At 50.1% G+C, this 20,062-nt stretch overlaps 1 protein-coding gene across 8 annotated transcripts in view; it reads left to right on the forward strand.

Annotated features, from left to right (window-relative positions):
* The window catches only part of Iqsec1 (IQ motif and Sec7 domain ArfGEF 1), a 334,563-nt gene that overhangs the window by 180,555 nt on the left and 133,946 nt on the right, over window positions 1-20,062 (forward strand). For 2 of the 8 annotated variants that reach the window (XM_085690582.2, XM_048416443.3), the window contains exon 1: window positions 2,684-3,043. The exons of the other annotated variants lie outside the window; for them this stretch is intronic. In XM_085690582.2, the coding sequence (XP_085546708.1) occupies window positions 3,021-3,043 (23 nt within the window). In that variant the 5' untranslated portion in view covers window positions 2,684-3,020. Of the gene's footprint in view, window positions 1-2,683; window positions 3,044-20,062 lie in introns of those variants that run through there. 8 annotated transcript variants of the gene reach the window in all.

The raw sequence follows: 20,062 nt of genomic DNA on the forward strand, positions 1-20,062 counted from the left end.
GCAGGTTGGAATTTTCCAGTCTATGGAGGGGAAGTCCTTGATCAGAAGTTTCTGGAACAAGCCCTAGAAGCTGCTTCTGCCCCCAGACGCAGGGATGAGATGGGGACAGGGCTGGCTATGGAGGGCTCTGTGTCAGTCCCAGCCTGAATGGTGCATTGGCAGATGGACCTGTACTTATGACCGTAGGCAGAGACAATCATGGCAAGGCTGCCTGCCACCCTCTCCCACTTCAGGCATCTGATCACAGTTAAAGTGGACAGGTACAGTCTGCTGCATCACTTCCTAACTGTGACTTTGAGCCCTCTTGTGTCCTTGGACTTCCCATCTTTGATGCTGAACTTAACAATCTGGCCCTCACTTGGTGATTGCATGCTCCTGCCCTCTGTCCATTCTTTGAACTCAGAAACCTCTGGGGTCTCAAGTTTGAGACCAGTTGTAATGTCAACCGCATGGCTTTTAGAGTCTCCTTTACCTGACCAGACCTACTCTGTGCCAGGCAGAGAGGTGTGAGAAGAAATGCACTGTGCTGCACTCAATGCTTTGTCAAAGCCCAGAAGCCTTGGCCCCTGTTTCTGAGCATGGAGGCCTTTATCACTTACTCTTGCTTTAAAATGTGGTACAAGCGAGATGTGTGCGCCTCTGGAGAAAGGGCCAGAAGAGATACAGGTGTGCAATGGATGTCGCATTCAAAGGGAAGACAAGAGGAAGCCCAGGATGGGGACTTGAGAAGAGAGTGCACACTTAGGGGTTTACTCATCTGTGACATGAGGGTGGGAAAAGCAGCTCCTCTTTAAGAAGGTTGAAAGGGATTGTTGGAGCGTGGGCACACTGGTGAGCTCGCCTGACCTCAGTGTTAGTGCCCTCCCCACCTCTCTAAGCAGCTGTGGTTAATTAAACCTGCTTCTGATATAGGATCCAAAACAGAAGGAGGACTCCTCCTGTTGATATGGTGGTATTCTGACTTTGATAAGCTATAGTGCAACTTAATCAGGTAGAGACATGGGGCCAGTTTACCATGTGTTAAGCCCACATGGATCTGAATTACTCCTATGGCAGTATTCTTCTCAGGGGTGGGGGGCAGGCCATGGGAAGACTGGCCAGTTCCAGAGTCCCCTGCACTTTGCCTACCCAGCTGCTTCAACAATTATTATACTGCATCCAAGGAACCGCCCCACTCCAGCCACCAGAGGAATGAGGTCTTCTTCATCTGGCCTCTATCCCTCTTTGCTGTGCAACTTTCTTTAAGCTGCTCACCGTCTCTGAGACCCATTTCCTCTGTAATAAAATAACAGAACCCAAGAGTGAAGCATCCATCTTCCCCTAGCTTTCATGGGTCTGAGAGGCTGAGAGGATGGAAAGAAGAAATGGAGTCAGCCTGGCAATTGCCACCCCCAACTGGAGGGTTCACGGTCCCATCCTTTCATGTGCCCCTCCCCTGGAGGTATTTTTGCAAGTGAAGATTCAGGCCAGACAAAGTGCTGGCTGCGCCACCTTCTATCCGTTAGTCCTAGATGGGTAAGGACCCCCCCCCCCCGGTGACTCCCCAGGGTCTGGTGTGTGCATTAAAAAGCTTTCCTTATACACACGTTCAGCTGGGTTTGAGAGTCCTGACCGACACTGGGTAAACAGGCTGCCTGCTCAAGAAAGCATGAGATATTCAGAGGGGAGAGAAGGCGAATGTGCAGAGAGAGAAGTGGATGTTCCTCATCTTCACCTCATAGCTATGTTGGCTGTGCCAGCATCCCTCAAATCCATCCAGCATCTTTCTGCCTCAGGGCCTTAGCACAAGCTCTTTGCTCAGACAGCTCCTGCCTTTACAGTCCTCTGGGTGAGGGCTCCTGGGGAGGCCTCCTTTCCCTGACCCCAGCTCAAGAAGATTCCCCACCCTCCACACACCTCTCTTCTCCTTGGTTGAACCCTGATCTGATTGCTAGGCACAATTTCACATTCTGACTTTTATGTTTTCTCCCTTCCCCTCCTCTTTGAATGTATCCTTAATGAAGGCAGATGCTCCGCAGGCACACTGGGGGTGCTGGCAAGAGGGGAAAGAAGGGAGGAAGGAGGGGTACCGCAGCTAGAACAGACTGGCCCCAGCCCCGGCCTCACTCCCTTTAGGTAATAACTGGCAGCAGTGATCCAAACTATGTCATCTGCTATTCAGCTACTGTAGTGGCAGGGCCTCCAGAACCGGTCACACAGCTGTCATGATCCCATTTTACAGTAGCACTTTGGAGACTCCCAGGAGGCACTCAGCTTCCTGAAGTCTCACAGCCCCTAACTCCAGAGCACAAGTTCTCCAGAGCACTTGCTTAGTTTAACGGCTCCTAAGTTTCCATGCCAAGGATGAAAAAGCTACCCTGGAAGGCAGTGCCATCATTATATTCTTCAGGCTGCAAATGCATTTTAGCAACTGATTTCCAGGTTTCCAGTTAGGGCCAGAAAGGAGCCACCTCGATTTCAGCGCCAGGGCTCTTGATTTTGCAGCGGCACCGCAGGGCAGCTCTGTTTGATGCTGCAGTTGCCACGGCAACGAGCACTTTGGCGATTGGTCCAGCTCGGCCGCACTACGTTGCTCCTGGAAGGAGGGGGGCGCTCCTGCACTCCTGTCCCTCCTCCGGATGCTGCGAGAGCAAACCGGCACAGACACCCCCCTCCCCCAGCTCTCCCCTCCTCTCCCCAGCACCCTGCCACCCCGGATGTGCGGGAGGGAAAAATCCCAAGGAAGTCCCAGGTAGCAGCGAGGCAGACGCCCCCGCCCAACCTGGCGACCATGGTGACTCGACGTCTTCCCAGGCTTCTGGGCACAGTGTAAACCCTGCGTGGGAGGACCTGTTTGGAGCCCCCTGTCACATTACTCCGAGCTTCTCTAGATGAACCTGCCAGTCCTGGGAAAGTGACTGCCCTTGGCTTTCATTTTCTTCCTTTCCACCTCGCTTGAGCATCCTGCTCTTCCTCTGAACCACCTTGAGCCTCCTCAGCCCAGGCAGGAGAGAGAGAGAAGGAGATCAGACTTGGGCAGGATGGCTTGCCGAAGACGCTATTTGTGAGTATATGAGACAGGTTTATCCTGAAGCCTGAGGCAGAAAGGACCACAACTCGCGTGTTGGAATGGTGTTGGAGTGAGGGGCTTGGTGGGGGTGGGGTGGCTGCTCTGCAGGTGGCTTCCAGAGGGAGCAAGCTTGTCTCTAGTGTTTGTCCCCTGCGGCAGAGGCGGCGTTGATGAGGAGGAGGAGGAGAAAAATTATCTTAGTCAGCAAATCTTCCTTCAGCTGTGAAAGTCCCTTGCTGAGGCAGTCACCTTCCTCCTAATCCATATCCACATACAAGGGTCCCCAGACCCATGGCCATGGTCCAGGCTTTTGGCAAAAATTCCCCCAGCTTGCTTGTTTAGGGAAAGCTTTGGTACCCAGCAAGCCTGTGGCCCGCACCCAAGCCAGGTGGAAGGCCATCAGCAGGCTGAGACAGTGGCAGGAGACGGCATCCTCCACGGACAGGTGAAGGTGGCAGCAGTGTCCAGTGCAGGTGTAATGTGTGGGTACAGAGCACCCGTCAGCTGGGCCTGATGCCAGCAGCCGAGGCGGTGAAAGTCGGGCTTAGGGTGGTGACATCACGGGACTTGGTATTTATGGAAGCAAAGCCGTGCTTGGTGAAGCCAGGCTTCCCAGGGGGCAGGGGGATTTAAATGGCAGTTTCTTTCTAGGCTCTCTGGGGGCTGTTCTGGAAAGAGCAACCTTTGACTGACTTGGGCGCCCTAGGCTCTGGAAACTGGATGAGGTTTGGGTCTGGTCTCTGCCTGCTCTAGGCAACCTGCTTCGTGCTTGGACGCTGCTAGGGACAGTTTGGTGAGCTCAGATCTTGTGAGAGAGCAAGCCATGACGTTCTTGAATTGGGATCAGCCACTAGTACTAGGATAGGGCTTGCAGCAATTTGTAGGAGGTCACCTGGGAGATTGAAACTCTCCTCAAATAGACCTTGAACTTGCAGAGGCCCCAAACCCCATCAAGGGCCCTCCAAACCCTCTTAGGCTCTGCCTCCTCCCCTCCTACAAGGGGCGGTTCCCATGCTAATGAGCCTGATAGAAAGTAAACATAGCCTGTGCCTCTTCTGCAAACTGGGTCTGTAGGCCCCTGTAGGGGGAGTGGGACTATGGCCTCTGGCTGTGGGTCTGCATTTTCAGTGGAAAAGCCTTTGAGTCCGTTTGTTGGTTTAAGCAAACCACACAGAGTTTTTGCTCTCAGTGGTAAGGCCAGAAATAATAAAGCTTTCCCCAGCTTGGAACTTTGTCTCACATTTGGAGAAGGTACTTCCCAGGCAGCAGCCTCCTTCCTACCTATCACACCTTTTCTGGAACAGGAGTCTCCAGTGTCAAAGAAACTGACAACTTGCAGAGGCTACTAAGCTGCTGTAGAGGGAAGATGTCATTAGCATGAAATGTGACAGTCCTCATGGAGAGCAGCCTGGCCCAGGGCCTGTTTCCAACACTCGGGAACACCATCTGAAAGTCTTTTCATAGGCAGGCATGAACACACACACACATACACCCCATTTTTGAAATGGGGAAACTGAGACTAGAAAAACATCACTGTGGAAACTTGGCATTTACTGGCTTAGGCATAGGGCCTGGGCTTTTCATGGAAATTATTTTGTCAAGTGCACAGCTTCATCCCATAGATTCCACTGTGCTCCCAGGGTTCATTCATTCAGCCTGGGGAGGACCAGGGACTTGCATCTGAACACACAGCCATTGGCAGCACCTGTCTAGGCACCTGTGCCCCCTGCCTGCCTTCCTTGAAGGTCTCTCCACACTTCTCTAACTCTTAGGGCACTGTAGGCTAAGCTATTCCTGCCCTGTTTCCTCCTACATTCTGCTGCTATCAAACAGATTAGCCAGGGACCCTTGCAGAGGGTTTGGAGTCAAACAAGCCTTGCTGATTTACCTGCTAGGCACTCAGCAGCCTGTGTTGGCCCACTGTTATTTTCCACTTGACCAGGGCAGGGCTCAGCCCAGCCCAGGGACCTCTCAGTACCTGCTGCTCCAGATCTCTGGTTATCCAGGCCGGACGTCTTGAAGGGGGCTGATGGCTGTCAACTCAGAGCAGTCTTGGCTAGTCTTATGCTTTCTCACATCCTCAACTGCTGCAAATAGAGTATGACTGATCCCATTTTACAGAGCAGGAGACTGAGGTGCAGGGAGGGAAGGAATTCACTGGGCTCCTGCAGCTATTTGCTGCTGTGCCTTTCGCAGTTCTGCCCCTCCCCCAACTTGCTCCTCCCAGACCTGAGCAGCCGTGTGTTCCCACATGTCACCCGATCAGGCTGTCCCTTGGCCTTGTTTGCTCCACAAGCAGGAACACTGTGCACCCTGTTTCACCTCCCCAGACACCCTCATTCTTTCTGCCCCCTGGGTCACTCTGAAAATTAAACTTAGTACTGCAAGAGGTGGGTCCTCAGTCTCCTCTGGAGGTGGCCTGGAGATGGGATAAAGATACTGATGAGGCCTGCAGTCCTTGACCAGGCCACAGCTGACTTTGGTCAGCTTAGCAGCATTGTAAGGAAGGTACCCCATACTGATTGACTCCAGCAGCGTTTTCACCTTCCTCAAGGCAGTGGCTGAGCAGGGCTCCAGCTCAGGCAGTGGAGCTATATATATAAAGATCTGCAGAGCAAGGCGCTGGTTGCCTCTTTGCATGTCTGTGGTCCACCCATTTATCCAGTAACTGGCTCATTTACTGACTGCCTGAAACTTCCTGGCCCTTCTTCTGTTCCTTTTTGGCTCTGACCAGCCATGCAAGACCAAAGCCTCAGACCTCCCACCCCGCCATTCTCTGACTTCCCTGCTGGGCCTCTGTCTACCCTGACACTATGTCCAGCTTGTTGGGAGGTCAGTCTGCTTACTAACAGAATATAAGCTATACTTGGCAGACTCCTGATGGTGTGTAAGCCTCAGAGACCTTCAGCACCTAGAAAAGTGCTAGGTACATCACATGCATGCAGGATACACAGTTAAGGCAGTGAGTCCTGGTGGTGCCAGGCATTGTCCTAAGTAGGACAACAGGGCAGTGGATTGGGTACTACCAGGTTCCTGGGGAGGTACTTGTGAACATCAGCCTCAACACAGGAGGTGGTCTCCACAGTCAGCTGAACCCCAGGACTAGAATGTGCATCTGCCACCTAAACAAAGAAAGCAGGAACCTCTGAATATGCAAATGCCATGTCTTTCAGCTCCTTTGACCATCTCTTACTTGCATAGTACAGACCATGCAACTGAGCCCCAGAACCACTTGTCCCAGCCAACACTCAGGCAGGGGTAAACCTGTGCAGTCCACCCTAACCCTGAACTCTGACCTGTTATCATACTGAAGAGTTTTGCTAAAATGGCTGATTGTGAAGAAGAGGGGGAAGATGAACAGTGCCATGGGTAGGGAGGGCCCTGTGGACTGGTTCCCACGGTCCCAGCTCAGTGTGGACTGAGCAGAGACTTGGAGGGTGAGGCTGAGGTTGTCTCCTGCGCTGGAGGAGAGTAGCAAGGCAGGCACCTGACTTATCCCTTGGCCAGAGTGGGCAGTTAGGGGAAGCTGCAGGAGTCAGGAGCACTGGTCTTCGGGCTGGACTGAGAGCAGCTGGACGTTCTTCCTTGCAGTTAACAGTGGCCCCATGTTTCTCAGGATGAGGCACCCTGCCTGGCCTACATCATAGTACTAGCTTAACTTGATCTCAGAGAACTTCAGGCTGGTGTCCTTGTTCAACCCCCTGGAACTATGGCATGTTGAGTCTGTGGTTGACACATTCTGCAGGGAAGTGATTTGCTCAGGTTCATGGCCAGGAGTTTGTCTGGTTCCAGACCCCCACCCCCTCTTCACCAATGCTTGTCTGTCTGTTCTTGGAGCCAGGACTCGTAGGCATCAGGTGTTTAGAAGGTAGGGTTCAAAGGAGAGGAGGGTCCAGGTGACCAGAAGTCTTAGGTGACAGGACACTGGTCAGATTCCCCTAAGAAGTACCTACATGTCATAGCCTTGTCATCACTTTTGATAAATCTTGGTCCAGATCAGTTCTATTAGGCATAGGATTTAAAATGTTTATTTGGTTTTTTTTGTTTTGTTTATTATTGTGTGTGTGCGTGTGCATGTAGTGGAGAGGCACATACCATGGCACATAAGTGGAAGTCAAAGGACAGCTTTGTAGAGTCGGTTCTCTCCTTCCACTTCTTTGTGGTGGGTATGTCACTGAGTTGAGGCCAGCTTGCGCAGGATGTTGAGCCCCTGCCTGCATCAAACAAGATAGATCTCCAAATGTGTTTTGTGTGACTTGGCTATACGTTGAGTTTTCTAGGAATGTGACTGCTCTCAAAGTCAAGGGAAGATCGGACTGTGATATGTTGGGAGCTCTGCCAAGAGCTGTCACCACCTAGGCCATCATGTCTCCAAGGGCAGCAGCTTTCCTGGGAGCAAGGTTTCCCCAGCAGGTATCTGTGGGATCAGCTGCCCAAGGGTGGCCACTCCTTGGCAAATGACTGTTATCTCAGCACCAGGTCTTTCCATGTCTGCAGTGTTTATGAGGGACAGGCTGTGGGTTTGCTGTGGTGTAGATGTTGACAAGCCTTATTGTGTCTGGCATGTCTTTCAGAATGGAAGTGGACAGTGCTGTTTGGGGTAGATAAAGAAGTCTAGCATCAGGGGTCTTTGCAATGATGATGATGTTATGTTCAGTCTGGTTTCATAGTTTTAGATTCAACTAACTGTAGATAGAAATTTAATGGGGTGTGGGGGGTGGTGGTGTGGGAGAATTATCTGTATTCTGTCAATCATATTTTAATAAAATGCTGATTGGCCAGGCAGGCAGTATAGGCGGGAAAGCCAGACAGGAAGTAGGGGTGGAGCAAAGAGACTGGGAGTATTCTGGGAAGCAGGAAGCTCCTTCTGCAGTTCTGCCCAGACCACCAGAGAGAAAGGTACTGAGCCATGTGGCTAACGTAGATAAGGATAATGGGGTAACATAAGTTATAAGAACTAATAAGTAGCCTGACCTAATGGGCCAATCAGCTTTATAACTTATAGAGATCTCTGTGTGATTGATTTTCTCTGGGATTTGCTGGCTGTGGGGTACCAGGCGGGAACAGATACCCCAACAAGCCAGCCCTCATGCTACAGGGGGGCATTTCCAGAAAGTTCCAAAGAGCAAAACCTGGATTAATCTGACCCTGTTCCGAGCCCACATGAATGCGTTGGTGTGTAGGCACCCTACTGTGGTTACTCTTCTCCATGGGCCTTTCATCTATGCAAACGTAGCTCTTTAGTGCTGCTCACCTCAAGTGTGTGGGCCTGTGATGGTCACAACTGCTTACTAGCTTGCTTCTCATGTGTGGACTTTCCACAGCATTGTTCTCCCAAACAGCCCAGTCATCACTGTTTCCACAGCCTTGGTGGTGTATATCTACAACCCCAGCACTCAAGATGCTGAGGCAGGAGGATGGAGAGTCCAGGGTCAGGTATCTGAAGGGGTCTGGCAAGGTAATCCTTAGGAATACTGAGGAGCAACCCTTCTCAATCCCACACCTCCGCCATTTACCTATCTTCCCTCCTCCTCCTGTCATTTCCTCTAGGCCTTCCATCCTTCCTGACAGCCCCCTTTGTGACTGCCATGGAAGCAGGCAGGCTGTGGAAGGTCCCAGAATGGGGCCCAAACTACCACAGAGAAGTCACTCCTGCTAGAGGCAGCTTGGCCCTCAGTTTTTCTGGCTGCCCTTTCTTTCTTGCCCTGCTCATGGGAGCCACTCCCTGTGACTCCTCTGTCTCCTGACACTAGCTGTCTCCTCTCTTTGCCCTAGGGCAGCAAGTAGTGTAACAGCTCTGGAGGGCACAAAGGTCTGAGTGGGCAGAGGACAAGCAGGCTGGACATCTGTAGGCAGAGATAGTTTTTCATCTAGACCACAGATCAGCTCTGTCCTGCCAGCCGCTCCCCCAAATAACACAGAGACTTAATATTAATTATAAATGCTCAGCTGATAGCTTAGGCGTGTTTTTAGCCAGCTCTTGTGACTTAAATTAACCCATTTCTATTCATCTATGCACTGCCCTGAGGCTTGTTTACTTCATTACACATTTCCCATCCTGCTCGCTCTGTCTCCTGGCAGCTCCTCAGACTCCACCCTTCTGACTCTCCCGTCCAATCTCTTTCTGCCCATCTATAGGACAGCCAGCTCTTTATTAACCAATGCGAGTAACATATTTACAGTGTACAAGATTGTTTCACAGCAGACATCTGTAGAGTGACTCCTGAGAGCCAAGTGCTCCATGGAGGCCTAGGCTGGGACACCTCTCCCAGTCTCAGGGTGAGGAACTTGTTTCCAGGTGTCCCTGGACGTCAGTGGAGGCCATGCTTTGGGGTGTGTGTGTGTGTGTGTGTGTGTGTGTGTGTGTGTGTGTGTGTGGTTTTCGTGCTACACCATTCTACCACGTGTATACTCTACCCAAGGGATGAGCAAGACTTGGGAATTGGTGCCCTACAGAGTTCTGAGGTGTTACTGTTTAGCAAAATGACTACAGTGTTGGCAGGAGTGCTCAATATTATTTTTTCATAACTGCAGATGAGTCTAAAATTATCTCAGAGTCACACATTTGATTTATATGGTTTTTGTTTTGTTGTTGTTTGGAGAGGTTAGTGCTGGGAATGGGATGTGTGTGATCTACTACCAAGTTGCACCCACACCAGGCAGCTCCTAAGTACCTGTAGCTCCAGCTCTTTTTCTGTCCTCCATAGGTAACTGCACCCACATGGCATACACTCACAAAGACACTGTGCTGACTGGTTTTTATGTCAACTTGACACAAGCTAGGATGGCTGTTTGGGAAGAAGAAATTTCAGTTTAAAAAAAAAATGCCCTTACCAGATTAGCTCGTGGGCATGCCCATGGCACATTTTCTTAATTGGTGATGATGTAGGAGGGCTCAGCCCATTGTGGGTGATGCCGCACCTTGTCTGATGGGCCTGGGTTGTATAAGAAAGCTGAGCAAGCCAGTAAGCAGCACTCCTCCATGGCCTCTGCATCAGCTCCTGCCTCCAGGTTCGAGTTCCTGCCCTGACTTCCTTTGATAATGGACTATAACATAGAAGTTATTTTTGGTCATAGTGCTTTTCAGTGGTAGAAACCCTTACTAAGACAGACACATACACATACAAATGAGTAAAAATGAAATAAAATATATCTTTTTAACTGAGGCTCACATTATGGGTCTATTGGCTCAGACCCTGGTGACTGTGGGACAGAGGTTGGCCACCTCTTAGTGTCTGCCCTCTAAGGTACTCTGTGGTTATCACCCTTTGCTGTGCTCTTCTCTGTCAGCTGAGATCCCTTGCCCCTCCTTTCCAAGGCTCAAACCCAAGCCCTTAAAAGCAATAGTGTAAGCCCCTCTGGAGGCTCATAGGCCTGACTGTCAGCCAGCTACTGGAGCAGGGTCTGGGCCCCTCCCAGAATCAGGGCCCACCTCAACCTGAGGGTTTCTCTGAAGACGGCCTCCCCTCTCCCTGCGACTGTGAGTCTGCCTGGCTTTCAGCCATTCCTGCTCTCCCTCTGCCCAGAGCCACATATGTTAGTGATGGTACAGTCCCCACGCTCTCCTCTGCCTGCTGCCGCCACAGCAGGCGGCGGGGACAGAGACAAACTGAACACTCCCGCAAATGCCATTTTGAAGACAAAAATGGAAACCAGTCAGCTAAAACGAAAAGGTTACGGGAAACAAGGCCTTTTGATGGTTTTGGCGTTCTACAAATTGACTATTCTGTGAATTGGCTTCCAGCAAATTGCCTTGTCACAGAGAGAGAGGCGAGACAGAGCTGGTGAGCTGAACTGGGTTGGGGTTGTCAAAGCCTGCTCTTCTCATCCCCCAACCATTCCCCACCCTGCCCTGCTCCCGGCCATTCCTATCTCCTTTGGGACCTTTGGTTCTTTCATTTCTGTTGCTGGGACTGCCACACCCAAAGTCAGCTCTGGCTTTGAGGCTGGTGCTAAGTCTTGCCAGCCCAGCTGCAGTGACATTGAACTACCTCAGTTCCCCAGGTTCTGACTGGTTCTTTCCTGAAGGTTTGCAGCTAGCACATAGGGTCTGGAGTTGCCATTCTGTTTGCAGAAATCTCTGGACCAGTGGTGCCGTCAGAGCACATAGGTTGATTCCAGCAAAGGGAAGCATGGGGCCTAGCATGGAGTTGGTTCAGTACATGTGTACTGAGTGGCTGCAAGATATTCTGTGGGTCTCCTGAAGCCTATGGCCTGCCAACATTTCACCTCTTCTTTCACACATACTTGTCTATACATGTGGGTCAGGCCTAGGCTGGAGGTAAAGCCTGGTAGGAAAAGCCGAAGGGGCTCTGGTAGGGACTGAGGACACCATGACCCCACTGGGGTTGAGCTCAAGGTGAGGAGTCAGGAAAAGGAAACCCCAAAAGCCTCACAAAACCTGGTGTCCATGAACCCTGCGATAGGGCCCAGGTGGTGGCAGTATTATCCCTAAAGTACTCTCATGTCCACAAGAAAAAGCATATTCAGGACAGTAATCCCAGTGACAGAGAGCAAGGAGACTTCAGAAAGGGTCTGCGGGTGTCTGGGGCTGTCCTCTGCCTCTTATCAGACTCTGTAAAAATGTTCCTACCTCCAGCTGAGGATGAGCTCTCCTCTCTAGTGAAACCAGCCCCCCTGAGGCCAAGGTCACCTGGGGCTTCTGCCAAGGCCACTGCCATCTGCTGCTAGGAGAAGCTCTGCCTCTTGAACAGAGCAGACACTGGGGAACAGTGCCTGCTGCTGCACCATCTTGCACCCCAAAATAGAAGTGCATTGCAACCCACTAGCTTGGCATGTAAGGCTTGCCCCTCCTGTGTCTGTCCCTCTCCTGGTTTGGGCTTCAGTCAGGGTCCCTGTTTATCTAGAGAACACACTAGCATTAGGGCATGAGACTCAGAGAGCCTGGCTTCTCGCTGATTCCTGCAATCCCTGTCAGTTTTTACCCTGGATACTGCTGACTTGCCAGGTTAAGGGACATTTAACCCAGAAGTGGGCATCTTCTACTAGATAATACCTGGCTATTCCTTCCTCCTCCCTTTGATCCATGAGGTTTTATTAGCTGTTAAAGAATTCAGGTGCAAAATGGATGAGTTGGTTCCGGGTGATTTGGTTTGTTTTCCTGAGCTCCGAAGCCAGTAGATGTTCTTGGGGTTGAAGGTTGGCTACCTGGTTGGCTTCCTTCCTTACAAGCTGGGAGGCCTTGGAGAGGTCTCTGCCTCTCAGAGCTTTAGCTTCCTTATCTGTAATGTAGGAATCAGAAACTCCAACCCTGGCTTGAGGACTGAATGGGGCCATGTCAGCACTCTGGAGTCTGAGCAAGACCTTGTGAAAAGTCAAGAAGACCCAGTGGGTTGATGCCTCTGTATTTATGCTCCTCCTATCAGTCAGTAATCTAGGCCTGGAAAAGTAGGATTTGTTAGTTCCAGGCATAAGACCAAGGCCACTAGGGCACAGGCCTTGCAGGGTCCTGAACTATATGTTGCAAGGCCTCCATTACTGTAAGCCCAGGAGGGGCTGGTTGCACCCCAAACCTTGGGAAGTAAGAGGATTTGGATTCCTGGCAAGTGGATCTATCCAGGTCGGATTCCCTGTCCAGTCCAGTGGTCCCAGCATAGAGCCCTGTCTCAGCTGGCCTCTCATTCTCAGAACTCAGTGCAGGTGCCCTTTCCTGGAGCTTTCCTGGGTCTGTTTATTGAGGGTGACTACCTTCCATTCACTTAAAGTCCCAGTGTTCTGTGACCACTTTGCTGTGTGTCTTTTTGGCTACCCGCCTGCCCACAGGGGTAGAGGTTATATCTCACCCACTTTGTCTTTGCTCCTTGAGTGGAGTTATTGAGTTACACTGGATACTGCTCAGATGGGTGTCTATGGTCTTCCTGTGTCACTGGGTGGCTGGAATGGTGAAGTGCACTGTTTTGGTTACTTTAAATTGCTGCAATAAGACACCACACGAGCAAAGCAACGTGTAGAAGAAGAGTTTATTTGGGGGATTATTTTGGGGGTGAATCCATGACCATCACGACAGGAAGCTTGGCAGCAGGCAGGAAGACATGACACTAGAGCAGTAGCTTACAGCTTACACCTTGATCCACAAATATGAGGCAAGAAGATCTAACTGGGAATGGCATGGGCTTTTGAAAGCTCAAAGCTTGCCCCTGTCCCCAGTGACACACTTCCTCCAACAAGGCTACACCTCCTAATCCTTCCCAAACGGTTCCACCAACTGGGGACCAAGCACTGAAATATATGAGCCTATGGGGCCATTGTCATTCATACTACTGCATGCACTACAGTGGTCTGCTGCCCATGGCTTTTGCTTCCCATATACTGTTTTTAATAATTGTTTTAAGGCTTGAAAATATTAAATGAAAAACTCCAGAAATGATTGGTAGGTTTTCTGTGACTTCTGTTATGGTGTGTTATGATCGTTTATGAGTGTTTTGTCTGCTTCTAAATGTACTACTTTCATACATTGCCCACATCAGCCAGAAGAGGGCATCAGATATCCTGAAACTAGAGTGACAGATGACTGTGATGATGTAGGTGCAAGGAACTGAACCCAAGTGTCTTAGCCACTGAGCCATCTTTCCAGCCCCAGTATTTATGGCTCTTAACCCTCGATGTACCTGTTCTGTATAATATGTATTGAATGTGTGAACGTAGGAAAACCCAGCACCATGGCCCTTGTTGCCACCATGGTGTTGGCCATCCCCCAAGCATGTTAAAGGATGTCCCTGTGTATAGAGGCTGCTTTGGCACTGTATGGGTGCTAGGCTGGACAAATAAAATGACTCACTGTCTCAAATTGCACCCTCTCAGAACTGATGACCACTAGACAAATATAGACAAATCTCCTTCCTGTGTAACTGAGAGACCCAGGCCCAGTGTCCAGATAATACCTCATCTCTCCTGGGTCCCTGGCTCTTCTCTTATACTCAGTCAAGAGGCCTCTGGAGGTGTCCTCCCTAGCAGCCAGACTCTTTCAGACTCCAGCTGAACTCTGGGCAGGGCGGTCTGGCGGCAAGGAGTAGTGTAGAGGCCAACCTAGGGACAATCATCTCCTTGTGCTTGTGGTGGGGGCCCCTGGCTGGCAGGGCTGTCTATATGCCAGAGCCAGCACAGGAAAGCCAGAAAGTCCTGTCTTAACCGGAGGCTTAAGGCTGAGGTGCAGAGCCAGGCAGGATGAAGGGCAAGTCTGCCCATTGGCACCTCAGACTCCCTATCCAAGGCATGAAGATGAGCCTGCTTACAGCTGAGGAAAGGGAGGCCTGGACAAGGACTCCAAGTTTACAAGACCAGCGCTGGTGCCAGCATATGCTGATCAGAGTCATATCTAGCCACAATATGTGACGCTGGGCCAAAGGCCTAGGGTATAGAATCACAAAGTGCCCACTCCGCATATAGACCCTAGAATCATGGTTTAGTTGTGTCTCTGCCTCAGAAGTCCTGGGGACAAAGTGACAGTACCCTGTATCCTGAGCAAAGGGGCAACTGACCTCCATCCATGTTGGCTCTCCGCTCTCCTGCAGCAGTGGAATGGCCAGGAACATGAGCTCTTGAGAGCCTTAATGACTTATAGTTCTGCTGTAGAATGCCAGCACAGAGGCACTGGGGCCTGGGATGGAGGAGATTTGGGGCAGGATGATGCCTTCCATCTCCTCTCCTGCCATAACTTCTGTCCCAAACAGAGAAACTTCTAGAGCCCTGAAGATAGGCAAACACTCCAATGCTGGCTAGTGGGGATGGATCTGACCTTTTGTGGGGCCATCTGAGTTACCCAGGACCATAAAAACATCTCCACCCTGTTCCAAGGACAACCCTGAAGGAGTACTTGCTGAGCACAAGGCACCCTATTGAGTTGCTGCCATGGCCTGTTGACCAGGGAGGCAGGAGAGCTGAGCCAAGCCCACAGCCACCACATAGGGCTAGGAACTGTGCCACACACCCCATACCCACAAAGGGCAGGAAGGAATGTGTCTCCAACTCCTATGTACACAATCAGTGGGGGTCTGGTGTCATAGAATGGATGTCACAAATATTCACAGCCCCATGCAGCTTCTTGAGAGCAGAGTCAGTGGAAACATCCCGAAGCAGTCACACTGCATTTACAGAGAGTTGAGGGCAGGGGGCGCTGATCTTCCCTTGTGCTTAGCAGTTAGTGTGTGTGTGTGTGTGTGTGTGTGTGTGCGTGTGTGCATGAATGCACCTGTATGCACATGTGTGCATACACAGGTATATGCATGTGCAGTTGGAGTTCAGAGGTTGACATCAGGTGTCCTCTCTCCCTCTCCACCTTAGTTTTTGAGGTCTCTCATTGAACATGAATGTCATCTATTGGGCAAGAACAGCTGGCCAGTGAGCCAAAGGGATCTTCTCATGTCTGTCCTCTCCAACACTAGGATTCCAAGACTGTGTCACCACACCCAGCTTTTTATATGCATGCTGGGGGTCTGAACCTAGGTCTTCCTGCTTGTGTGCGCTCTTTAGTAACTGGGCCTTCTCTCCAGCCCCAGTGTTCACTTTCTAAACCAATGATAAGAAGGTGGGAAGCAAGTACCTTCCTTCACTCTGGAAACTGAAGCAAATTCACTCCAAACAACCTTCCTCTATGGCCTGACTAAATCTTCCTTGCTTTTAGCTTTCTCTGAAAGGAAGATTCACCTCAAATAAGCACCACCCAGTTGGAGTTCCCCTTAGAACAGCACCAGGCTTTTAGCCAATACCTAAGAAAGGTGCTCGAACTCTACTCCCACCTACACACACACACACACACACACACACACACACACACACACACATACACGCATGCACCATCACCACTACTGCCACCACCAGCCATCAGCCATCACCTGTGCTGGGCCAGCACTGGCCAGTGGGTCCCCTTCCTGGCCTCCTCGTCCCAGCTGCTTTCCATGGCTTTGCTGTCTATCTCAGGACAAGCTCCATCCTCTCTTCATCTGACACCCCACAGCTCAGAGTTGCTACCCAAATGAAGTAAATTGAAATAAAGAATACTATTAGTGTAATACCAGGAAGCCTGTGGGGGAGTGAGGTCACTGGCCCCATTGTCATGGGGAGCACAGAGCGGGCAACTGCTCTGGAGTCAGTGTGGTTTGCGTTAATAATAAACATACTCTCCCATAGCAGCCCAGGAGGTACCCTCGGGCTGTCCCCTTGCAGAGAATGGAAGCTCTGTGCTCACAACCTGTGTCCACAGGCTCCCAACACCTCGTTCACCACAGATGCAACTGGACATCACCTAGATGCTCTTGCTGTTAGTCAGCATTCGAGGCTACAATAAAACTGAAACCATCAGCTTCTAAAGAAAAACAGGCTATTTCGGCTCATGGTTTTGGGGTCTCAGTCCAAGGTCATTTGACCTCATTAATTGTTTTTATATACATATTAATTTTTTATTACTTTATGAGTTTGGGTGTTTTACCTGTATGTGTGTTTGTGTACTATGTGTTTTCCTGGTACCGTGGGTACCAGGGTACAAATGGTTGTAAACTGTCCGGTATGGGTGCTGGGACTCAAAACCAGGTCCTTTTCTTTGAGAGCAAGAAGTGTTCTTAACTGTTAAGCTATCTCAGGCGCATTTTGTGATAAGGTAGTGTGGCATGGTAGGGAATATTCAATAGAACAAAATCATTTGCCGCTCATGGTAGGAAACACTTGCTAGAACAAAATCATTTGCCTCATAGTCAGGGAGCAAGACAAAGAAAGAAAAAAGAGTCTAGGGTTTCACAGACCCCTTCAAGAGCACACTCCAGGAAGATGCAAATGTTCTGTCACCTCTGAATTACTCTGATCTGGGGACCAAGCCTTTAACAGATAAGCCTTGAGGGGCATTCAGTCACCAAACTAGTATATCTTACAATGGCTAATTCACCTATGGCACATTCGTGCCATGGAATAGCACTCAGTAGTGAAAAGGAATGTGGTACCTGGATGAGTATCAGGGAGCCACGCTGAGTGAGAAAGACAGTCTTAAGCAGTCATATCCCCGTGGCTATATCTGAATAGCACTGTCAATGACACAGTTATAGAGATGAGCAGGAGCCAGGAGTCTGGGATGGTGGAGATGCAGCCTGATGAGTCTTTTCATGTAAGGCCACCCAGATGACAGAATTACACAGCCATACACATGCGCACAGGCGTGCATGCATGTACATACGGATACACACATGAGGGCTTAAGCACTGTTATGAGTTCTGTGGCTTGACTGATGTCCTTTTCATAGAGATAGTGACTCTCTGCCATTAAGCAAGGTGTTCTTATTGTCATAGCCAAAGTGTGCATGCAGCAGCTCCCTATATACTCTGTGAATCTGAGGTTGTCTCAAAGGGGATGGGGCACCAAGACTCAGGAATAGTCCTTATGGACTCAGAATCTTGTGTGCAGCCAGGAATAGAAACACTGGCCACTCCTACCCTTGGTAGAGGAAACTAAGGCCAGAAAATATGGCTATGAGAGATTGAAGCTAGCTCCTTGGCACCCAAGGTCTGGGCTCTTGGATGCTGCAGGTTGGAGGGTTGAATCCCCACACTGATTTTCATCTATAATGTAAGCTTCAATGAACTGTTATGTACATACAAGATGGGGTCACTTCAGCAGTATATGACTTATAGACCATCACGAATGAACATGTGTGTAGCCAACATTCAGTCCCCAGAACACACTGGAGCTGTGCCTCATTCCCCATCTCCCATCCAGTTCCAAGGAGCCTCTCTGACTCAGCCACACAGAGCTGCCTGACCTGCTCTTGAATGTGTCCTTGACTGGTGCCCCTTACCAGGGAGGAAGCATCCAGTAGGTCTTGACAAAGAAATGGAAGCCATCTTCCCAGAGTGCTGGAGAGCAGGGATGGGGATAGAGTATGGAATAGCAGTGCTTACGATGGGGGTGGGGCAGGCTGACCTTGATGCTTTCCCAGGGTTACAGGAAAGGGGCTGCAGAGCCTGACTGACTGACCAGGAGCCTGGTCCGTGGATCCTCCAAGTCTCTGGGGTTCCCAAGGTGGGGAGAAGCAGCTCCAGTGGTGTCAGAGGTGCTCTGAACAAGAGGCAGAAGGGATATGGTCTCCCCCTGACTCCCTGCTCCATATACAAATAGTGTGTACAGACAGATAAAAGACATCTCCATTCAACGGAATTAATGTGCTACTAAAATATGTTCGTTTGTATTTTAATATAGACAGTGTTGTCATAATTAATATATGCACGACTTAATTTCACATGTGCCAGCCTTTGGAATCCTGTCTTCTCATTCATGAAATTCAGACTTCCTAGCATTGTCCTAAGTCCTTGAAGTATATTATTCCATTTAGTATTCCCAAGCACTACCAATGAGGAAGCTTTGTGGAGATACAGACAAGGTTAGCCACCTTGCCTAAGGTCACATAACCAGTGTGGAGCAGCAGGAATTCAAACACTGGCTCTTGGCTCTGGAGTTCAGGCCTTAGCCTCACAAATCTGGCATCTCAATGTTGTACACATAGTCATGGGGATCATGACCCTGTAAGGTCTCTTAGATGCCTTCAGTAGCACTTAGAGGCAGCTTGCCATTTCCCCTCTACAATCTCAAAAGACAGGGTGAATTTGTATCTCATTCAGGGGCCAGGCTAGGGTCCTGAATGCAAACATGGTGAGCAAGAAGCAGTGAGAAAGGAGAGGCAGGAATAGGTCCCTGTCTTGGTTACCCAAGACCTCAGGCAGCCTGACTATATGGTGGGGGACAGAGAGTTTCAGGGTGGGATCCTCTTGGAGCTAGGCCTGGTCACATGTCAGGTCACCAAGACATGAAGGGACTGTGGAATGGTCAGACTAGCCCCTGAGTAATCTCCTGAAAGCCAGGGACATGGTTTAGAGAAGTCAGGCATAAAGCCTTTTATATAGGTGGCAGCAAGGGCCAGGTTTCCTTGCTGAGTAAGACCTTGGCCCTGTGTCTTGCCTCACAACTCCCATTGTTACATAGGGATTTTGCTGACTGAGTTTTCTGGTGGAAGGGTATTGCCTAGTCCATGCCCATGTGATCCTAGGGCCAAACCTAAAAACATAAAAATAAAAAAAAAAAGTGAGGAGGGAAAACAGAAGAAAATACAGTTTTCATAGGATAGAAACGAGGTAGGCAGTAGGAGAGGATTGCGTAAAGGAATTAAGATTCCATATGTGAGTGGGGCTTTCAAGGGTGAGTCAGGGTTTACTGCTAGGAGTGGAATGGTGGTGTCTTAAGTGTGCTACTCCACAAAAAGTGTACTTATTACAAAAAGAAACAATTCCTTGTGTCATGTAAGGCTCACAGGAGGATTAGATGTGAGATGGCCTTCCCACTGCAAACTAGATATTGCAGTGGTCACAGCAGAGGCAATGCCGAGGGTAAAATCAGGAGTGAGGGTGGAATCCCTGTCCCGTGGCAGGGTGTGGACCTAGCACCATTTGGAGGCCTCTTGTTACCTCACCCTGGTATTACTTTAAATAGAGTGTCTGTGGCTGAACAGCTAGGCTTGGGGGATTGGGACTGGCTTACAGAGGCCAACTTGCTCCCCATGTCTTCATGGGTTCTGTTTATTAGCCCTACCCACTGCCCCCTCAATGCCCCGATGACCACCCTGGAGCCCATACGAACTGTGAGCATTCTAGAAATTTCTGGGACACTCTGACACCACCCTTCATGCTCCTCCTCTGCTTGGACTGTTCATTGGCACTCAGGTAGACCTGCCTTAGAGCTAGTGGTGTAGAGTCTCAGGGAGCTCTGACTCCAAGGCAGAGATAGCTGTCATTGGCCTTCAGCAGAGAAGAGGCTCCAACAAGGACCTCGTATGAGGAAACTGGGGAAACTGAGGCTGAAACTTGAATTGCTGACATAAGCACCCAGCATTTGCTTGGAATGTCCAAGCCCTGGTGGTCACACACAGTCTCCCATAAGAGCGGTAGGGAGGTCCTGGGTAGGGAAGAGGCATGGTACCCACTGCAGAAGGAGAAGGTATCTAGTATGAGAAGACGGCATAGC

This window comes from Myodes glareolus, chromosome 6 (genome assembly GCF_982192425.1).
Source record: "Myodes glareolus chromosome 6, mMyoGla1.1, whole genome shotgun sequence".
Taxonomy (NCBI): domain Eukaryota; kingdom Metazoa; phylum Chordata; class Mammalia; order Rodentia; family Cricetidae; genus Myodes; species Myodes glareolus.